We start from the raw sequence: 16,359 nt of genomic DNA, 5'->3' as shown, positions 1-16,359 counted from the left end.
CTAGTGCTATGTTGAATAAGAATGATGAGAGGTGACATTCTTTTTTTTTTTTTTTTTTTTTTTTTGAGATGGACTCTCCCTCTGCTCTGTCACCCAGGCTGGAGTGCAGTGGCACAATCTCGGCTCACTGCAAGTTCTGCCTCCCGGCCTCCAGGGTTCACACCATTCTCCTGCCTCAGCCTCCCAAGTGGCCGAGACTACAGGTGCCCACCACCACGCCCAGCTAATTTTTTGTATTTTCAATAGAGACGGGGTTTCACCGTGTTAGCCAGGATGGTCTTGATCTCCTGACCTCGTGATCCACCCGCCTCAGCCACCCAAAGTGCTGGGATTACAGGCATGAGTCACTGCGCCTGGCCAAGAGGTGACATTCTTGCTTTTTTCCCAATCTTAGAGGAAAAGCATTCAGCCTTAAGTATTCATCCTTAAGAATGATGTTAGCTGTAGATTTTCCCAAATGCTCTTTATAAGGCTGAAGAACTTCCCCTCTGTTCCTGAGAGTTTCTGGGCGTTTTCGTTTTTGTATTTTGGTAAATTTTGAATGGATGTTGAATTTTGTGAAATACGTTAGCCACATTATTGATATTATCATGGTTTTTGTTCTTTAGCTTCTTGATATAATAAAATATATTGTTAGATTTTTAAATACTGAACAACCCTTGTGTACCTGAGTAAATCCCCCTTGATCAAGGTGCATTATTCTTTCTATTGTTGAATTTGATTTGCTAACATTTTTGTGTCTACACTTGTGAGAGATATTGATCTATGCTATTCTTTCTTTTTCTTTTGATGCTATCTTTGTCTGGTTTCGATATCGGAGTAATTCTGGTCTCATAAAGTGTATTGGAGAGTGTTCTCTTCTATTTTCTGGAAGACAGACAGTGTGTAAAATTAGTGTTAATTCTTCTGTGAATGTTTGGTAAAATTCTCCAGTGAAACCATCTGGGCCTGGAGATTTCTTTTTTAGGAACTTTTAAATTACGAATTGAATTTCTTTACTACTTATAAGGCTATCCAGGTTATCAGCTTCCTCTTGACTGAGTTGTGATAGTTTATGGTTTTTAAGGGGTTGGTTGATTTCTTCTAAGTCGTTGAATTTATGAGTATAAAGTTTTTCATAGTGTATTGGATTTCCAGGGCTGCTGTAATGAGTACCACAAACAGGGTGGTTTAAAACAACAGAAATATATTGTCTCACAGTTCTAGAGGCCAGGGCCTGAAGTCAAGGAGTCAGCAGGGCCATGCTCCCTTGAGACCCCTGGGGAGAATCCTTGCTTGTCTCTTTCTAGCTCTGGTGGCTGCTGGCAATCTGCAGTACTTCTTGGCTTGTAGCTGCGTAACTCCAACCTCTGCCTTTGTTGTCACATGGCATTCTCCCTGTGTGTCTCTGTCCTCACATGGCCTCTTTCTATAAGGACATCATCATACTGGATTAGGAGCCCACCCTGCTCCTTGATGACCTCATCCTAACTAATTCCATCTGCAATGACCCTGTTTCCAAATAAGGTCACATTCTGAGACACTGGGGGTTAGGACTTTAACATTTCTTTTTGGGTGGGGGGAATACATTCACCTCATAACAGTAGTCTTCCTCTGTTAGCCCTTTAATGGCTGCGGGATCTCCCCTGTTTAATTCCTGATATTGGAGATTTGTGTCTTCTCTCTTTTTATCTGTGTCCATCTCACTAGAAGATTTTCAATTTTATTAATTTTTTTTACAAAAACCAGCGTTTTGTTTAATTTTCTCTGTTGCTTTCCTGTTTTCAATTTCATTGGTTTTCACTTATATCTTTACTATTTCCCTTCTTCTGCCTATGATGGTTTGTTTGGCTTTTCTTCTAGTTTCCTGAGATTGGAACTTGGATCATTTATTGGACCCCCACCACCACCCGAGGGGTCTCAGGAGGCACTGCGAAGTCCAGCCTGGCTGCATTCTGCATGGTTGTCAGCACCTGCTTTGCTTCCTCTCCACCGCCTGTATCTGGAATGATAAAGAAGATGATGTATGGGAAATTCAAGTATTTGAGCTGTACCTAGAGTAAGCCCTCCCCTCCCTCTTGCTCCCAACCTTCAAAAAGTTAGATGTATCATTTCCTTACAAGAATTTTGTTCCTTTACTCAATAATAACTTCAAAATGAAACCTCAATACATTATAAATGATGTCGGTAATACTAAGGACACCTTTGGCACCCTACTTTTAGATTTCCCCTTAGGTCTGCGCCACATTTTTTTGGTGGAGCCTCAGAGGCCACCGTTCTTTTCTCTTTCTGGTTGCTGATCTATGCTCTTTCCATGTGACTAGAAGAGCAGATTCAGCTACATAGGTCTTTGGGACTTACGTGTTTGCATCTTTGGGGGAATATTATCAGAAATTTGGATCTAATATGCAATATCTGTCTACACTCTGGATTAAAATAATCACATTGGATTAGTCAAACATGAGTCACTATGGTATTTAGAATAAAATAGATAATTCAAAGAGACTGCATTGAAATAATGTTGAAGTTCAACTTGCAATGTTTTAGAGAATGCATGCTTTCTGGATGTTTTGAGTGGAGAATATAATTATGCTTCAGTAAGTGAGCTACTAAACTGAAGAAGTATAAAAAACCACCTTATAAAATTGTGAAGTAGAAAATAATCTTCTCTTTAATCTCTACAAATAAGTTTTTAAGGTTCTTTTTGCATGCTCAGTGCAGGTCAATATCAGAATTGCTCATTATAGTTCTTTGCCTCTGCCTTGCTCCACTGACAAAGCTGAATCCCGTGGAAACTTGGCCATTATGCTATAATTGCAATCAAACAGGATTTGGAGCCATTGTTACCAGAAACTTGAAAAACTGGGGGTGGCAGAGGAGAAAAGGCTATGCCAGGAACCAGGACAAATACTTTGATTCACAGTTAGGCCATATCATTGCCATGGGCAAGGGATGAAAAGATTCTCTGACTAAAGAAGACCTGCATCAAAGGGAGTGTCTACAGGGTTATTGAAGAATGCATAGGTGATGGGAAATTGGTCTTGACATTTTTTTATTTATAAAAATTTGTGAATGCCTTTTTTATGATCTTGTGAGGTGAATAATGAGGGAATAGTTCTGAGACTTTTATATATATGTCTGAGACACTATCTGATGGACATTATTCATTGTACATTTTTCTGTTCTCCCTGCTCTATCCTCCTACTCCCAGTTTTTGGAACATTTTTAAACCTTGAGAAAAGTTAAAAGAATAATATGCTTTGCCCATAGTTTCTTCTCTTTCTGTATACCTTTTTTCTGACTTCTTACTAATTTTTTTCCCCTGATGACAGCCTACCATTGATTTTTTTTTTAACACTGTAGAAACAGCCTTTATTGGTGGCAACATGGATTGGAAGAGAAAGGGATATGATAGCTCCCACTCCTGGGGCAGCATCCACAGATTCAGTCACCACTTTCCAAAATGCTAAAAAGAAATTTTATTGTGTATATTTAAGGTATACAACATGATGTTATGGGATACATATAGACAGTAAAATGGCTTCTGTAGTGAAGCAAATCAACATACCCCCATCATCTCATATAGGTAGCCTTTTTTATGTGTGTGGCAAGAGCAGCTAAAATCTACTCATTTAGCAGAAATCCCAAATACTGTACAATTTTATTAATAGTAGTCCTCATGTTGTACACTGGATCTCTAGACTTGCTTATTCCCCATGTCTGCTACTTTGTAACCTCTAACCTACGCCTTCACATTTACTCTCCCAGCCATTATTTCCTGAACCATTGGAAAGTAAATTACAAAAACCATGGCACTTCATCTCTAAATATTTCATAATACTTCTCTCAAGAGTAAGAACATTAACTTTCATGTACAATGCAATGATCACATCTAAGAAAATTATTAATAATTCCACAATATCATTTAATATACTGTGTATATTCGGATTGCCACAATTGTCCCCAAAAGGTTTTTTATGGCTGTGTGTCTTTTTCAATCCAGGAGCCAATCAAGGTTCATGTTTTACCTTTTTTTTTTTTTTTTTTCTTTGAGACGGAGTTTCACTCTTGTTGCCCAGGCTGGAGTGCAATGGTGCAATCTCGGCTCACCGCAACCTCCGCCTCCTGGGTTCAAGCGATTCTCCTGCTTCAGCCTCCCGAGTAGCTGGGATTACAGGCATGTGCCACCACACCCGGCTTATTTTGTATTTTTAGTAGAGAAGGGGTTTCTCCACGTTGGTCAGGCTGATCGGGTACTCCCAACCTCAGGTGATCTGTCCGGCTCAGCCTCCCAAAGGGTTGGGATTACAGGCATGAGCCACCACGCTCGGCCCATGTTTTACCTTTTATACCTGGTATATTTTTAATCTAGAATACTATCTCCTCTCTTGCCCTTTTTCTCTTATCAAATTGTCTTTTTTTGTAGGATTGGCAGATTTAGAAAATTTAGAAAAGGATGCTCAGTTAACCTGAATGTCAAATAAACAATGAATCATCTTTTAGCATAAAATGTCCTGTGCTCATACTAAAAGCTAATTTGTTATTTATCTGAAAATCAAATTTAACTCAGTATCCTGTATTTTATCTAACAACTCTGCTCTTTAAAAAGTTCAGACTGCCGGGCGCGGTGGCTCATGCCTGTAATCTCAGCTACTGGGGAGGCTGAGGCAGGAGAATCACTTGAACCCGGGGCGGTGGGGAGGTTGCAATGAGCTGAGATCTCGCCACTTCACACCAGCCTGGGTGAAAGAGCGAAAATCCGTCTCAAAAGAAAAAAAAAAAAGCTCAGACCAGTTCTATTCTAGAGTAGCTCAAATTCTGGATTTGCTTGTTTTCTAGTGATTTGATTTTGTAAACATTTTTTACAAAAATTTCCAGATGATGTTGCATATTTCTTATTGCATCACACTGGGTGGTACATATCTACAAGTGTCATTTGTGAAATTAAGTTTGATTACTGGCTAAAGATGGCAACTACAAGTCTCTCTGGTTAAAAGCACTTTCTTTCTTTTGGAATTATTAAATAATTGTGGGGTAATATTCTGAGACCAGGTGAATATTCTGAGACCAGGTGAGATGTTCTCAATCATCTTCTGCACAATCATTTTAACATTCGTTAGTGATCACTTCCCGAATTATTTCCTTGTGGGTTATGAAATAATTTTTTAATGTTAGTATTCCTTCTACTTTTATTACTAGCTGACATTCATCTGTAAAGAAGAATTTTCCTTCTTTAATGCTCTCTTGTAGTATCACTATATACTAATGGAATTTTAAAAATTCAATTTGTTATAATTCGTTACTGTCGCTATTCTGTTATTGCTCAAATTACCCCAGTTTTGGCCGATGGAAGCCCCTTGCAAGTCTGCCCTTTGGTCCCTTGGATAGAACCCCATTTTGTCCTTGCGTGCTTGCTTTCATCCTATCATGAAAAAATGTCCCAGGCTTATTTTTGTACCCTTGTTGTCTAGGAGGAATCGGCCTTTTCCCCAATGACCTGTGCCAGCTGTCAGTTTTGTGCCTCCCTGCTCCAAATCCATTGTCTCTGCCCTGCTCTGTGATACTGCCGGAGTTGGCCCCTGTGAACATGCTTCCTTTGCCAGCTGGCACAGTGGCAAGCTTTGTCAGTAGAGGGCACTAGAGGGACACTGCTGTGCACACAGAGCACCTTGTGGCACTCACCCTCCAGCTAGCCTCCTGCTCAGCTGGCCTGCCCCATGGTTTTCCTTCTTTGCTGGCCTCAGTCTGCTGGAACCCCTGTGGGAAGTCTCTTGTTTTCCAACTTGAGCCCACCAGTTGGACCACTGTGGACCAGCTCTGACTCAGGATAACACAGCAGACTTCTCTGCCATCCCTTGGGCTGTGACTGTACCCTTTCCAGTGAAGTCTGAATCTCAGCTTGGGGAGAAGGCCCCTCCTTTTGCAAGTTGTTCCTTATATGGGCACTTTCAGCCCCATGGTATTGTTAATGTTCTCTTATTCTCTCTGGTTAATCTCCTCTTTCTAGTTAATAATTCTTTAAATTAAATTTTCCCTGTTCAAGTGACTGGTTTCTTTTCTGTCTTCTGAATGAACCCTGACTAATAGAGAAGTGGTGCAGGGAATAGTTGTTAAATAGTACCACTATTCAAATAAGCGATTCCAGGAGTAACGTAGTCATGCCCTTGGATTTGAGCACAGTGCCAAGCCCCTTGCCAAGCATGCAGGAACAACACCATCAATCCAGCCATCACCTGCAGGTGAGTGTGAGGAAGTACCCACTGAAGCAAGTATGTTGGGAGCCTAAGGGGCTGCTACACCTGACTAATGATATCTACAAGGACAATGGCATGGCATTGTCTTCTCACCATTAGAAAAGGTTTCTCCACATCCAGACTGTGAAGTTACTCACTCATGTATTTATCTAATATCTTTATAGTTTCCTTTTAAATTTATTGATTGTTTTAAAAATTGACACGTAATAGTTGTCCGTATTTTGGGGGCACATGTGATGTTTTGGTACGTGCATGTAGTGTGTAATGATTCAATGCGCATAACTGAGATATCCATTTCCTCAAACATTTATCTTTTCTTTATGTCGGGAACACTTGAATTCTTGTCTTTTAGAGTTTTTAACAAATGTATATACAGTAAATTATTGATAGTTACCGTACTGTACTGTCAAATGCTAGATCTTATTTCTTCTAACTGTATATTTGTACCCATCAATCAACTTTTCTTCATCTGCCCCTTACCCTCACCCTCCCCAGCCTCTTGTAGAACCACTCATTTACAGTCTATCTCTATGTGATCCACTTTTCTAGCTCCCACATATGGGTGAAAACATGAGATATTTGTCTTTTTGTGCCTGTCTTATTTCACTTAGTATAATGACCTCCAGTCCCATCCATGTTGCTGCAAATGACAGGATTTAATTTCTTTTTATGGCCAAATAGTATTCCATTGTGTGTATATACCACATTTTCTTTATCTATTTATCATGAGGGACATTTACATTTATTGCACATCTTGGCTATTGTGAATAGTGCTGCAATAAACGTGAGAGTTTAGATATCTCTTCCACATATGGATTTGCTTTCTTTTGGTTATATACTCAGCAGTGGGATTGCTAAATAATACGGTAGTTCTATTTTTGTTTTTTTGAGAAGTCTCCATACAGTTTTTCATAGTGGCTGTGCTAATTTACAGTTCTCACCAGTGTACGAGTGTCCTTCTTTCCCCGAATCCTGGCCTGTGTCTGTTATTTTTTGTCTCTTTGATAAAAGCCATTTTAACTTGGGTGGGATGATATCTCATTGTGGTTGTGATTTGCATTTGCCTGGTGATTAGTGATGCTGAGCATTTTTCTGTATACCTGTTGGCCATTTGCATGTCTATTCAGATTTGTGCCCATTTTAAATTGGATTATTTGGGTTGTCTTTTTTTTTTCTTTTTTTTGATACTAAGTTGTTTGAGTTCCTTATGTATTCTGGATTGTAATTCCTTCTTAGATGTATAGTTTGTGCATGTTTTCTCTTGGTATTTTTGACAACATAGGTGAACCCTAGAGGATGTTAAGTTAAATAAGCCAAGCACAGAAGGAGGAGTACTGCATGATCTCACTCATATGTGGAATCTAGAAAAGTTGGCCTCATAGAAATAGAGAGTAGAATAGTGATTACCAGCAGCTGGGAGAGTGGGAAGGTGGATGAGGGGAGGTTAGTCAATGGGTACAAAGTTACAGTTAGCTAGGAGGAATAAATTCTAGTATTCTATTGCAAAGTAGCTTGACTATAGTCAATAATAATGTATCGTATACTTCAAAATAGCTAGAAAAGAAGATTGAATGTTCTCACCACAAATAAATGACAAGTGTTTGAGGTGATGGATATGATAATTACCCTTGGAAAATTATACAGTGTATATATGTAACAAAACATCACACAGTACCCTATACATATTTACTATTATTTTGTGTCAATTGAAACCAAAATAAACCTTTAAAAACATTATATAGGCAGTAAAAAAGGTTATGTTTTATTAACTGCTGGACAACTGTGGGAAAACAAATAAGCAATTGACACCACCAAATTCTTATTACATTCAAGATAAAAGATTTATTCACACCACAAAAGAAAGATAATCACAACAAAATATACACTAACTTAAAAAACAAAAGATTATAGTGACATAAAATGTTATATTCCTTTTAAAAGGGTAAAAGTATTTTGTTTGCTTCTACATAAATTTCTATTCATGAGAGAATAACAAATATTAAAATACAGTGATAGTTTGCATTTCTTCTATAGAATGAACATAGACATAACCTTGAAGCTTTTAGTTTACGGGGAGTTTCCATGAAGCCACAAACTTAGCTAATTATCAAATACATCAGTTATTTCCAGACTCACATAGATACACATTCAACAAATAAACTGAGAAAGAAGCATTTCATGTTCTCTTTCATTTTGCTATAAAGCATTTTTTCTTTTGACTAAAAGCAAAGTCAAAAAAAAAAAATTATATTTTTTTCTCTTTTTAATTGACCTCAGAAGATGCACTATCTAATTCATGAGAAATGCGAAATTTCAGGTGTTTATCTTCTTCCTTACTTTTAGGGTCTACAACCAGCGTATCTTCATGGCTGTGAAATTCATGGCTGTGGAATTCATGGCTGACTTTGGAAAGTTCCTGACTATCAATCACATCGGAATGCTCATTGCTCTCATCACTGGCTTTCCGCTTATATAATCTGGACTGCTTGTGGCTGTGGGTTTCAGCACTTTGGTCATCCAGCTGACTCGTTTCATGATTGTCCTTCCCACGGCTGTCCCAATCAGAAGGCGCATTCAGGTCCTGGGCAACGGGGATGGCCTTGTATGCACCATTCAGCTCCTCGCTTTCCATGTGTGAGGTGATGTCCTCGTCTGTAGCATCAGGGTACTGAATCACGGCACAAATGAAGAAGAATTATATGAACAGCTAGGGATGGGAATATGGTAATCCTTTTCCGCTCTCTAGCTTTTAGGCCATCTTATACTAAAAATTGTCTAAATCTGGCTGAAATAATCCTAGCATGTTACTTTGTATAGTACTTTACCAAGCCCTTTCATATATGTCATCTCCTTCAGTTTAATAAGTACATCACTTACATATGTAATGAAACCTATGAGGTAGTTTTCATTATATTGAAACCTACATAAAGAGGAAGTGAATTATTAGTTAAAAAGTAAAGAGAATAGTAAACGGCAAGGCTATGTCAAATCCAGGTTCTGTGGCTAAGGATTCAGTGTAACTTGCAACTACAATTCCTCTTAGGTATTTAACTTCAAAACATGACCATTATATTTTTAAAATAATTGGTGTTTTCCATTTATTTTAATCTGAAAATAAGTGATCCAGGATTTCAAAAAGTAGAATTGTGTTTGAGTATCAAATCTAGAGAGAAATTATGAAGATTCACAAAAACCACCAAGCAGAAAAAGATTTGTACTCAGTGATCATAAAGTAGAATATGAATGAATTCTTGCTGAATGGATGAATGAATGGATGAATGGATGAATGAATGAATGGATAGGCAAACTGTGGTTTCCTAGACTTGAGCTCTAGTCAGAACCATCAGGTGTGTCTGTTAAAGGATTTACCTGGATGTCAGGTCTGCGAAACTTCTTAGATTTTGACCTCAGTCCATAAACCACACTATCACCGCGGCCATCATATGTGTCTACTGTGGGGACAACTGGAGTGAAAACTTCAGTTGCTGGCAGGTCTGTGGGAAAATCAGTGACCAGTTCATCGGATTCATCAGAATGGTGAGACTCATCAGACTGGTGAGAATCATCAGTGTCATCTACATCATCAGAGTCGTTCGAGTCAATGGAGTCCTGGCTGTCCACATGGTCATCATCATCTTCATCATCCACATCGTCCATGTGGTCATGGCTTTCGTTGGACTTACTTGGAAGGGTCTGAAAATTAAGATGGCCAGGAAGATTAATGTATGGGTTTTTATTTTCCCTTAGCCTTTATAGCACATTAGTCTTTTACTATCTTTCTTTTTATTTAGTTTCAGAATCTTTGCATTCACAGTACACACCATGGCTTTTAGGAGCTAAAGTGAGCATCTTCTAATTTCTCTTTTAACACAGGGATTAATAACATTCGGAGGAACATTTCTTACTTTCCAACAAAAATTATTTTTATAGATATTTTCAAGCCAAATATGTGAGTATAATCTTCATATCAATATTGTTTTTCCTTATACATATTAAACATTATTTACTAAATTTGATAATGTAGTAGACACAGATACATAATTATGAGACTGGTTTTTTTATTTGAAATGAGATTTATCAAAAGAGAAGAGTATCCATATTTTAATGTGTGTACCAAAATTTATAACCACTTTCCTATTAGCATGGATAATTGAAAGGTGACTCTGTTATGCATGTGTGTATAAACTGCAGCTCGAAACTGTCCATTGAATTAAACAAAGTCTATTACATTTCAAATTGACAAATATATTAGGTAATTTATCTAACTCGCTTTAATATTCTTAGTATATTCAAATTGAATCTTAAGGAAAATAAATTTACTCTTTGCTTAGCAAATATATGAATGATCCTAATAAAAAGAATAGTTGTCAAATAAACTATTTTATTAGGAAAGAAAACTTTCCTAAAGGCAAAATCTTAGCTTTGATAGGCATTAATTAGATGCTTATTAGATATTAGATATCTATAAAATACCTTAAATAAATTGCAAGCAGCTTAATGTTTCAAATGAAAGGCATTAATAAACATCTTCTGTAGTGCTAAACTTATCCGAGGAAACCTAGTATTTCTGATATTTAGTAAATACGTGTTTTCTTTATGAGCAAGTTTTAGACTGCCAATTAGCTGGGAAACTTGCTGATGAAATTTCATCAGAAGAGAATCCAGGCAATGGCTTCTTTCATTTCTTCAAGGCATGATGGGCCCCTGATTGAAAATGAGAACTTACCTCTTGTTTAAAGTCATTGGTTTCTTCAGAGGACACAGCATTCTGAAGAAGGAATGGCACGTGTTAGTGTGCATCACACATGTTAGCTTTTTTATTCAAAAGTTAACCTTTTTAATTCAAAGCAGTTTTTATTTTTCAGCCTCATCTGTGGATGGCTTAACACAGGGAGAAGCCACCATGGCAGATCAGTCAATGTCCTAAGGACATGTTTGCCAGCAGGCAGGCAGGATTCATCTGAGCAGCCCAAATGGCCTGATTGTGGCTATCTTTCATCACTGTAGTTTAATTATGAGAAGTTTAAAAATACCTGTGGGGCTAGGAGATTCTGCTTCTGAGATGGGTCAGGCTTTAGCCATGTGGCCACAGCATCTGGGTATTTGTTGTAAAGCTACAAAAAAGTTGCATGTTTATCATTATTAAATAAAGAAACGTAGGGATGAATGGAAAAAACAACCATTCTTCACCAGTCTTGATGTGAGCATATAGTCACTGGGACCCTTAGGTACCTTTTTGTAATTTTTTTTTTTCTTGCAGATTCATTTAACAAACTCTTATGTAGCACTTACTGTGGGCTAGGCACTCTTTCAAATTGCTTTACAAATATGAACTCATTTGATCCTCTCATTCCCCTATAAGATAGGTCTCATTATTATTCCCACCTTACAGATCAGAAAACTCAGCCACAGTGCAGTTAAGTGGTAGGAAATGACAGAGCCAGGCAGGGTTCAAACGCAGGCAAACTAGCTCTTAACACTGAACTTCACACCGTGCTTTCTTTTTGTATGTTTGCTGGCTGAATTTTCCTCTCAGATAAAGCACATCTAAACCAGAGGTGACCTTAATTACTGTTGATCTTCATTGTGTCCAGTCCATGGAACAAGAAGGAACTCTTTAAGGCTGTGATGTCTAATACAGTGTCCTCTAACCACACGGGGCTATTTAAATTTAAGTTAATTAAAATGAAACGGCTAGGCACAGTGGCTCACCCCTGTAATCCCAGCACTTTGGGAGGCCGAGGCAGGCGGATCACGAGGTCAGGAGATCGAGAACATCCTGGCTAACACAGTGAAACCCCGTTTCTACTAAAAAAAAATAAAAATAAAAAAATAGCCGGGCGTGGTGGCAGGCACCTGTACCCCCAGCTACTCGGGAGGCTGAGGCAGGAGAATGGCGTGACCCCAGGAGGCGGAGCTTGTAGTGAGCCAAGATCACGCCACTGCACTCCAGCCTGGGTGACAGAGCAAGACTCCATCTCAAAAAAGAAAAGAAAAAAAGATAAAAATTCAGTTCCTCAGTTGCACTAGCCCACATTTTGAGTGCTCAATAGCCATATGTATCTTAACAGACAACGTAGAAATATAATATTAAAATCATTGCACAAAAGTTCTATTGCTGTAAGGTGCCAAAGATGTAAATGAAATGGATTTTTCTTTAGCCAAGTTATTTATCTGGAAGATACTGATAATATGCTACTGCAGAGGAGTGGAAATTGCTCTGAGTAAGTGTCATCTGATTTGCTGAATCATCCAGGGCCAATCATTACATTTCCCTGTCATTGAGAATGAGAACTCTGGGGGTTGCACAGAGTCTCTTCTGCAGCCACCTAAGGGGTGGATGAGTAGAGACAGAACCAGTCAGAAGTACTTGGAGTTTCTCTCATGGCTGGCTCTAACCAGAGGAGCTTCGTATTGGGTTTCTCTGAAAGGTTTTGCTGAAAGAAGGGGTTCCTTGCTTTAAGAAGATGAAAGAACAGCCGGGCGCAGTGGCTCACGCCTGTAATCCCAGCACTTTGGGAGGCCAAGGAGGGCGGATCACGAGGTCAGGAGATGGAGACCATCCTGGCTAACATGGTGAAACCCCGTCTCTACTAAAAATACAAAAAATTATCTGGGCGTGGTGGCGGGCGCCTGTAGTCCCAGCTACTCAGGAGAATGGCGTGAACACGGGAGGCGGAGCTTGCAGTGAGCCGAGATCACACCACTGCACTCCAGCCTGGGCGACAGAGCGAGACTCCGTCTCAAAAAAAATAAAATAAAATAAAAATAAAAAATAAATAAATAAATAAATAAATAAAAATAAGAAGATGCAAAAACAACGGGACCAGGTGAGTTCAGAGTTTTTCTCTTCACTTTTTCATATCTATCTATCTGTTCTCATGACACATGTAATACAGGCTCAGAGAGAATGGATGTATAAGTTACATTTATAATTTTTAAAAACTAATATGAAGAAAATAAAGGCAAGCAAAATGAATAGACTAAAAACCACCCAGTAATCCTAACACTCACAGATAACCAGTGTGTATTTTCAGGCATATATCCTTAGAGACTTCCCCAGTTTTTTACTAGCTTTAAGTTTCTGGGATTCTAGAAGGCTGAGCCTTGAGCTCTTCACTGATTTCTTAAATTGTTATAGCTCCACGTGTCTTCTAAAATGCACCTTTGCCATATTTTCATTTATTAAAAAGGCACTAATTCTTGCCTCAAATAGTATGACCTCTATCTTCTCTGGAGATGTTAATTTTTCTGGTTTATTATTAGGATTCAACACCTGTGTTTTCAAATCAGTTGAAAAACAGACACACACACCCCTCCACACACAAACGAACACAAAATACTTCTTTTAATGTCTTCATTAAGCAATTTAATTGCAGTGACCCCCAAGGCAACTCTATTTTGGCCTTTATTCTGTTCAACTGGAATTGAACTCTGTGTGCCTTTTTGTCCAAGCTTCTGGGGACAATGCTCATTTGTTGTTTGGCTGGCACAGTTTCATCTGTTGTGGAGGGGTAGGTACGTCTTTAGTGCTGGTCAAATAATTATAATAAAGCGTTTGGTTGGTCTTATGTTTGGTTAGAAAATGTGATCTAACATCAGCTGACAATCACAATAGATACAAACAGCACGCATAGACTTTCTTTTCACAATGGGCTTCTCAGCTAATATCTCAGACAATATTGTGAATATTATGGTCATACAAACAGTTCTGACTAATATCCAATGTGAATTTTAAACTTAGCAATCCACTAAATAAAGCAAATCTGGAATTTTCTGCTTTTAGATCAGTATGTGGACTAATGGGAAAAAAAGTCACCCAACTTCATATAACTCATCTTACATGCGATAACTCATCTTACATATAACTCATCTTACATGCCTAGACATTATTATATTTAAAACATCTGGGTTGGTTTTACAAACTTATATTTATTAAAAACTATACTGTGCTTGGTACTGGCCTAGATTCATAGCAGGCAGTCAATAAATACTTGTAAACCAATGGATTTGACTGAGAAGATAAGTATTATCGCAGCAAATATGTTTCTTGTGCCTCTTGCCATAATTGAGTAAATGATTTAACTACATAAAATCCTAAAAGATGCTTACCTGCTTTTCCTCAGAACTTCCAGAACCAGCCTGTTTAACCTTAGAAACAGAAAAGATGAAGAAAGTTTACAAGAATGTCCTCCTAGCACATGGAAGCACACAATTGAGTTATTTTCAGGAATTTTCTTTAAGATGCAGCTGTACTCACTGGTAGGGCATAGGTGATGCCTAAGAGGCAAAAGCAAATCACTGCAATTCTCATGGTAGTGAGTTTTCCTGCAAAATATTTCATAAGGAATAGCTGACATCTTCATAGGTTACAACAGTGATAACTGTTTATACTACCACATTACAAAATGATAACAAATAAAATATATTTTCTATAGAATGTTTTCTACTTCTTAGAGATGCCTTTTTAGTATTATGGTCTTTCAAGTTAATATTTATATTGCCACCTATTCTCCATCTTTCACTATTAGGCAAGGGAAAGGGAAATTTTGCAAGTCTGTATTTATTCAACTTTTAAATTTAGAGTTCCAGTTTATATATCTAGAGTTTATATATCTAGCTCTCTAAACGTACAAACAGATCAACAGTAACTTAGTTATATTAATAAGCTAGTATGGGAATACGTTTTAGAGAAGAAAAAACACAGAAAAAAATGAAAAAAATTTGCTTTATCCATTTTTCCAACATGTACTTTAAATGTGACTTTTAGCTTAATTATTAAGTAGGTGCTACTTAGGTGAAATCAAACTATCTCTGAAATTTGTTATTTAGGTAAGATGTTCTAAAAATTTGAAATTCAAAGGAAAACATTAACAATAGCCAACAGCTTTTCTATTTGTAATAATAAGCCTACATAGTGTCATACAGGTATCTTGGTGAATATTTTAACAGCTAAATTTAGCAGTGGCATATTCAGAAAGGGTTTTCTTCCCCTTAAAAGTGAGATACTTCATTTAAAAAATAGCATTGTAATTGGTTTAATTAGCGTAAAAGATCACTTTTCTTTTAAATTCCTGCACAGTCACCCATTGAAAATTATATAGGTATAATTATTCCAAAGGGGAATTTAATTTTACTATTTTCTGATTAGCAGCGGTGGTTTCTGTTCTTTTGAGGACCCAGTGGAAGTATTTTTAAGTTTTAAATTTGATTGGCATTCAAAATATCTAGATGCCTTTGTTCCAGGAGACCTGCAATGTATCTAATCTGCTTATTAAAAAGGCTAGAAAATTTAAATCTGTTTAACAGCATTACAATTAAAAATATTTTTCCTTAGAATTTGGACTTCCCAAGAAATTCAGCTGAATGCACAACCCAGTAGCAAACTGAAGCCATACCTTGGTCGGCGTTTGGCTGAGAAAGCTGCAACTGGCCTGAGACGAGTCTGGTCCCAGACGATGCTGTGCTCTCTGCTTCCTCCTCCTGCTGCTGACAACCAAGCCCTCCCAGAATTTAAATGCTGCTGCAGACATCCTCCACCAACACAGGGAGGCGGAGAGATTGTGTCATGAGGTTTTCTGCCACTGCCCGGCCCACCTGCTCCCACACTTCCCCCTCTGGTTTTGTGGTTAAAACAAACAAACAAAAAAACAAAAACGCACACACACACATCTACAGTTAAAACGTTACTTATGTACAATATCATTAACTAGCTTTTTCATTTACAGGATGGGCACTCAGCATCCAGGAAGAGCACTTAGAGATCCCATGAAAAAGGGAGAAAGTAGGGAAAAACATTAATGTAAAATTAAATAGAATGGATTTTTGTTTCTTTCGGTTTAAGTAACATAAAGGTAATATCTGCAACCACTCTTGCCTGTATGATTATACTTACTGAAGAGCCAGAAGGCTATTGTTCAAGCCTGCAAGGAGTTCAGAAAACTTGCCTCTGTCCCTTACTACTCAAGCCTAGCTTTGTGATTTCAAATATGCAGTAGCTTGTTACTTAGACAAATGGCACTAGTGACATTAAAATATAAAATTCTATATAAAATAGAAGAATGGTAATTTATTCTAGATGTTGCAGAAGTAAAGCAGTTTCTGAATGAGAGCAGGATGACTGCTT

General features: G+C 37.9%; 1 protein-coding gene across 2 annotated transcripts; it reads right to left on the bottom strand.

Annotated features, from left to right (window-relative positions):
• Window positions 1–7,972: 7,972 nt before the first annotated feature.
• Window positions 7,973–15,780, bottom strand: SPP1 (secreted phosphoprotein 1). Of its 2 annotated transcripts, XM_030819111.1 has the most exons (7): window positions 15,632–15,780; window positions 14,494–14,561; window positions 14,346–14,384; window positions 11,267–11,347; window positions 10,960–11,001; window positions 9,603–9,926; window positions 7,973–8,901 (listed from the first exon to the last, which is right to left on the bottom strand). In XM_030819111.1, the coding sequence occupies exons 2-7, from the start codon at window positions 14,545–14,547 to the stop codon at window positions 8,497–8,499; spliced, it is 945 nt and encodes a 314-aa protein (XP_030674971.1). In that variant the 5' UTR covers window positions 14,548–14,561; window positions 15,632–15,780; the 3' UTR covers window positions 7,973–8,496. The 2 variants fall into 2 exon arrangements, with proteins under 2 accessions (XP_030674971.1, XP_030674972.1); XM_030819112.1 differs by lacking the exons at window positions 14,346–14,384; window positions 14,494–14,561; window positions 15,632–15,780 and adding an exon at window positions 13,577–14,299.
• Window positions 15,781–16,359: the final 579 nt, after the last annotated feature.

Source organism: Nomascus leucogenys, chromosome 9 (genome assembly GCF_006542625.1).
Source record: "Nomascus leucogenys isolate Asia chromosome 9, Asia_NLE_v1, whole genome shotgun sequence".
Classification (NCBI taxonomy): Eukaryota; Metazoa; Chordata; class Mammalia; order Primates; family Hylobatidae; genus Nomascus; species Nomascus leucogenys.
The sequence above is the reverse complement of the archived record's forward strand: the minus strand, read 5'-3'. Positions and strand labels throughout refer to the sequence as shown.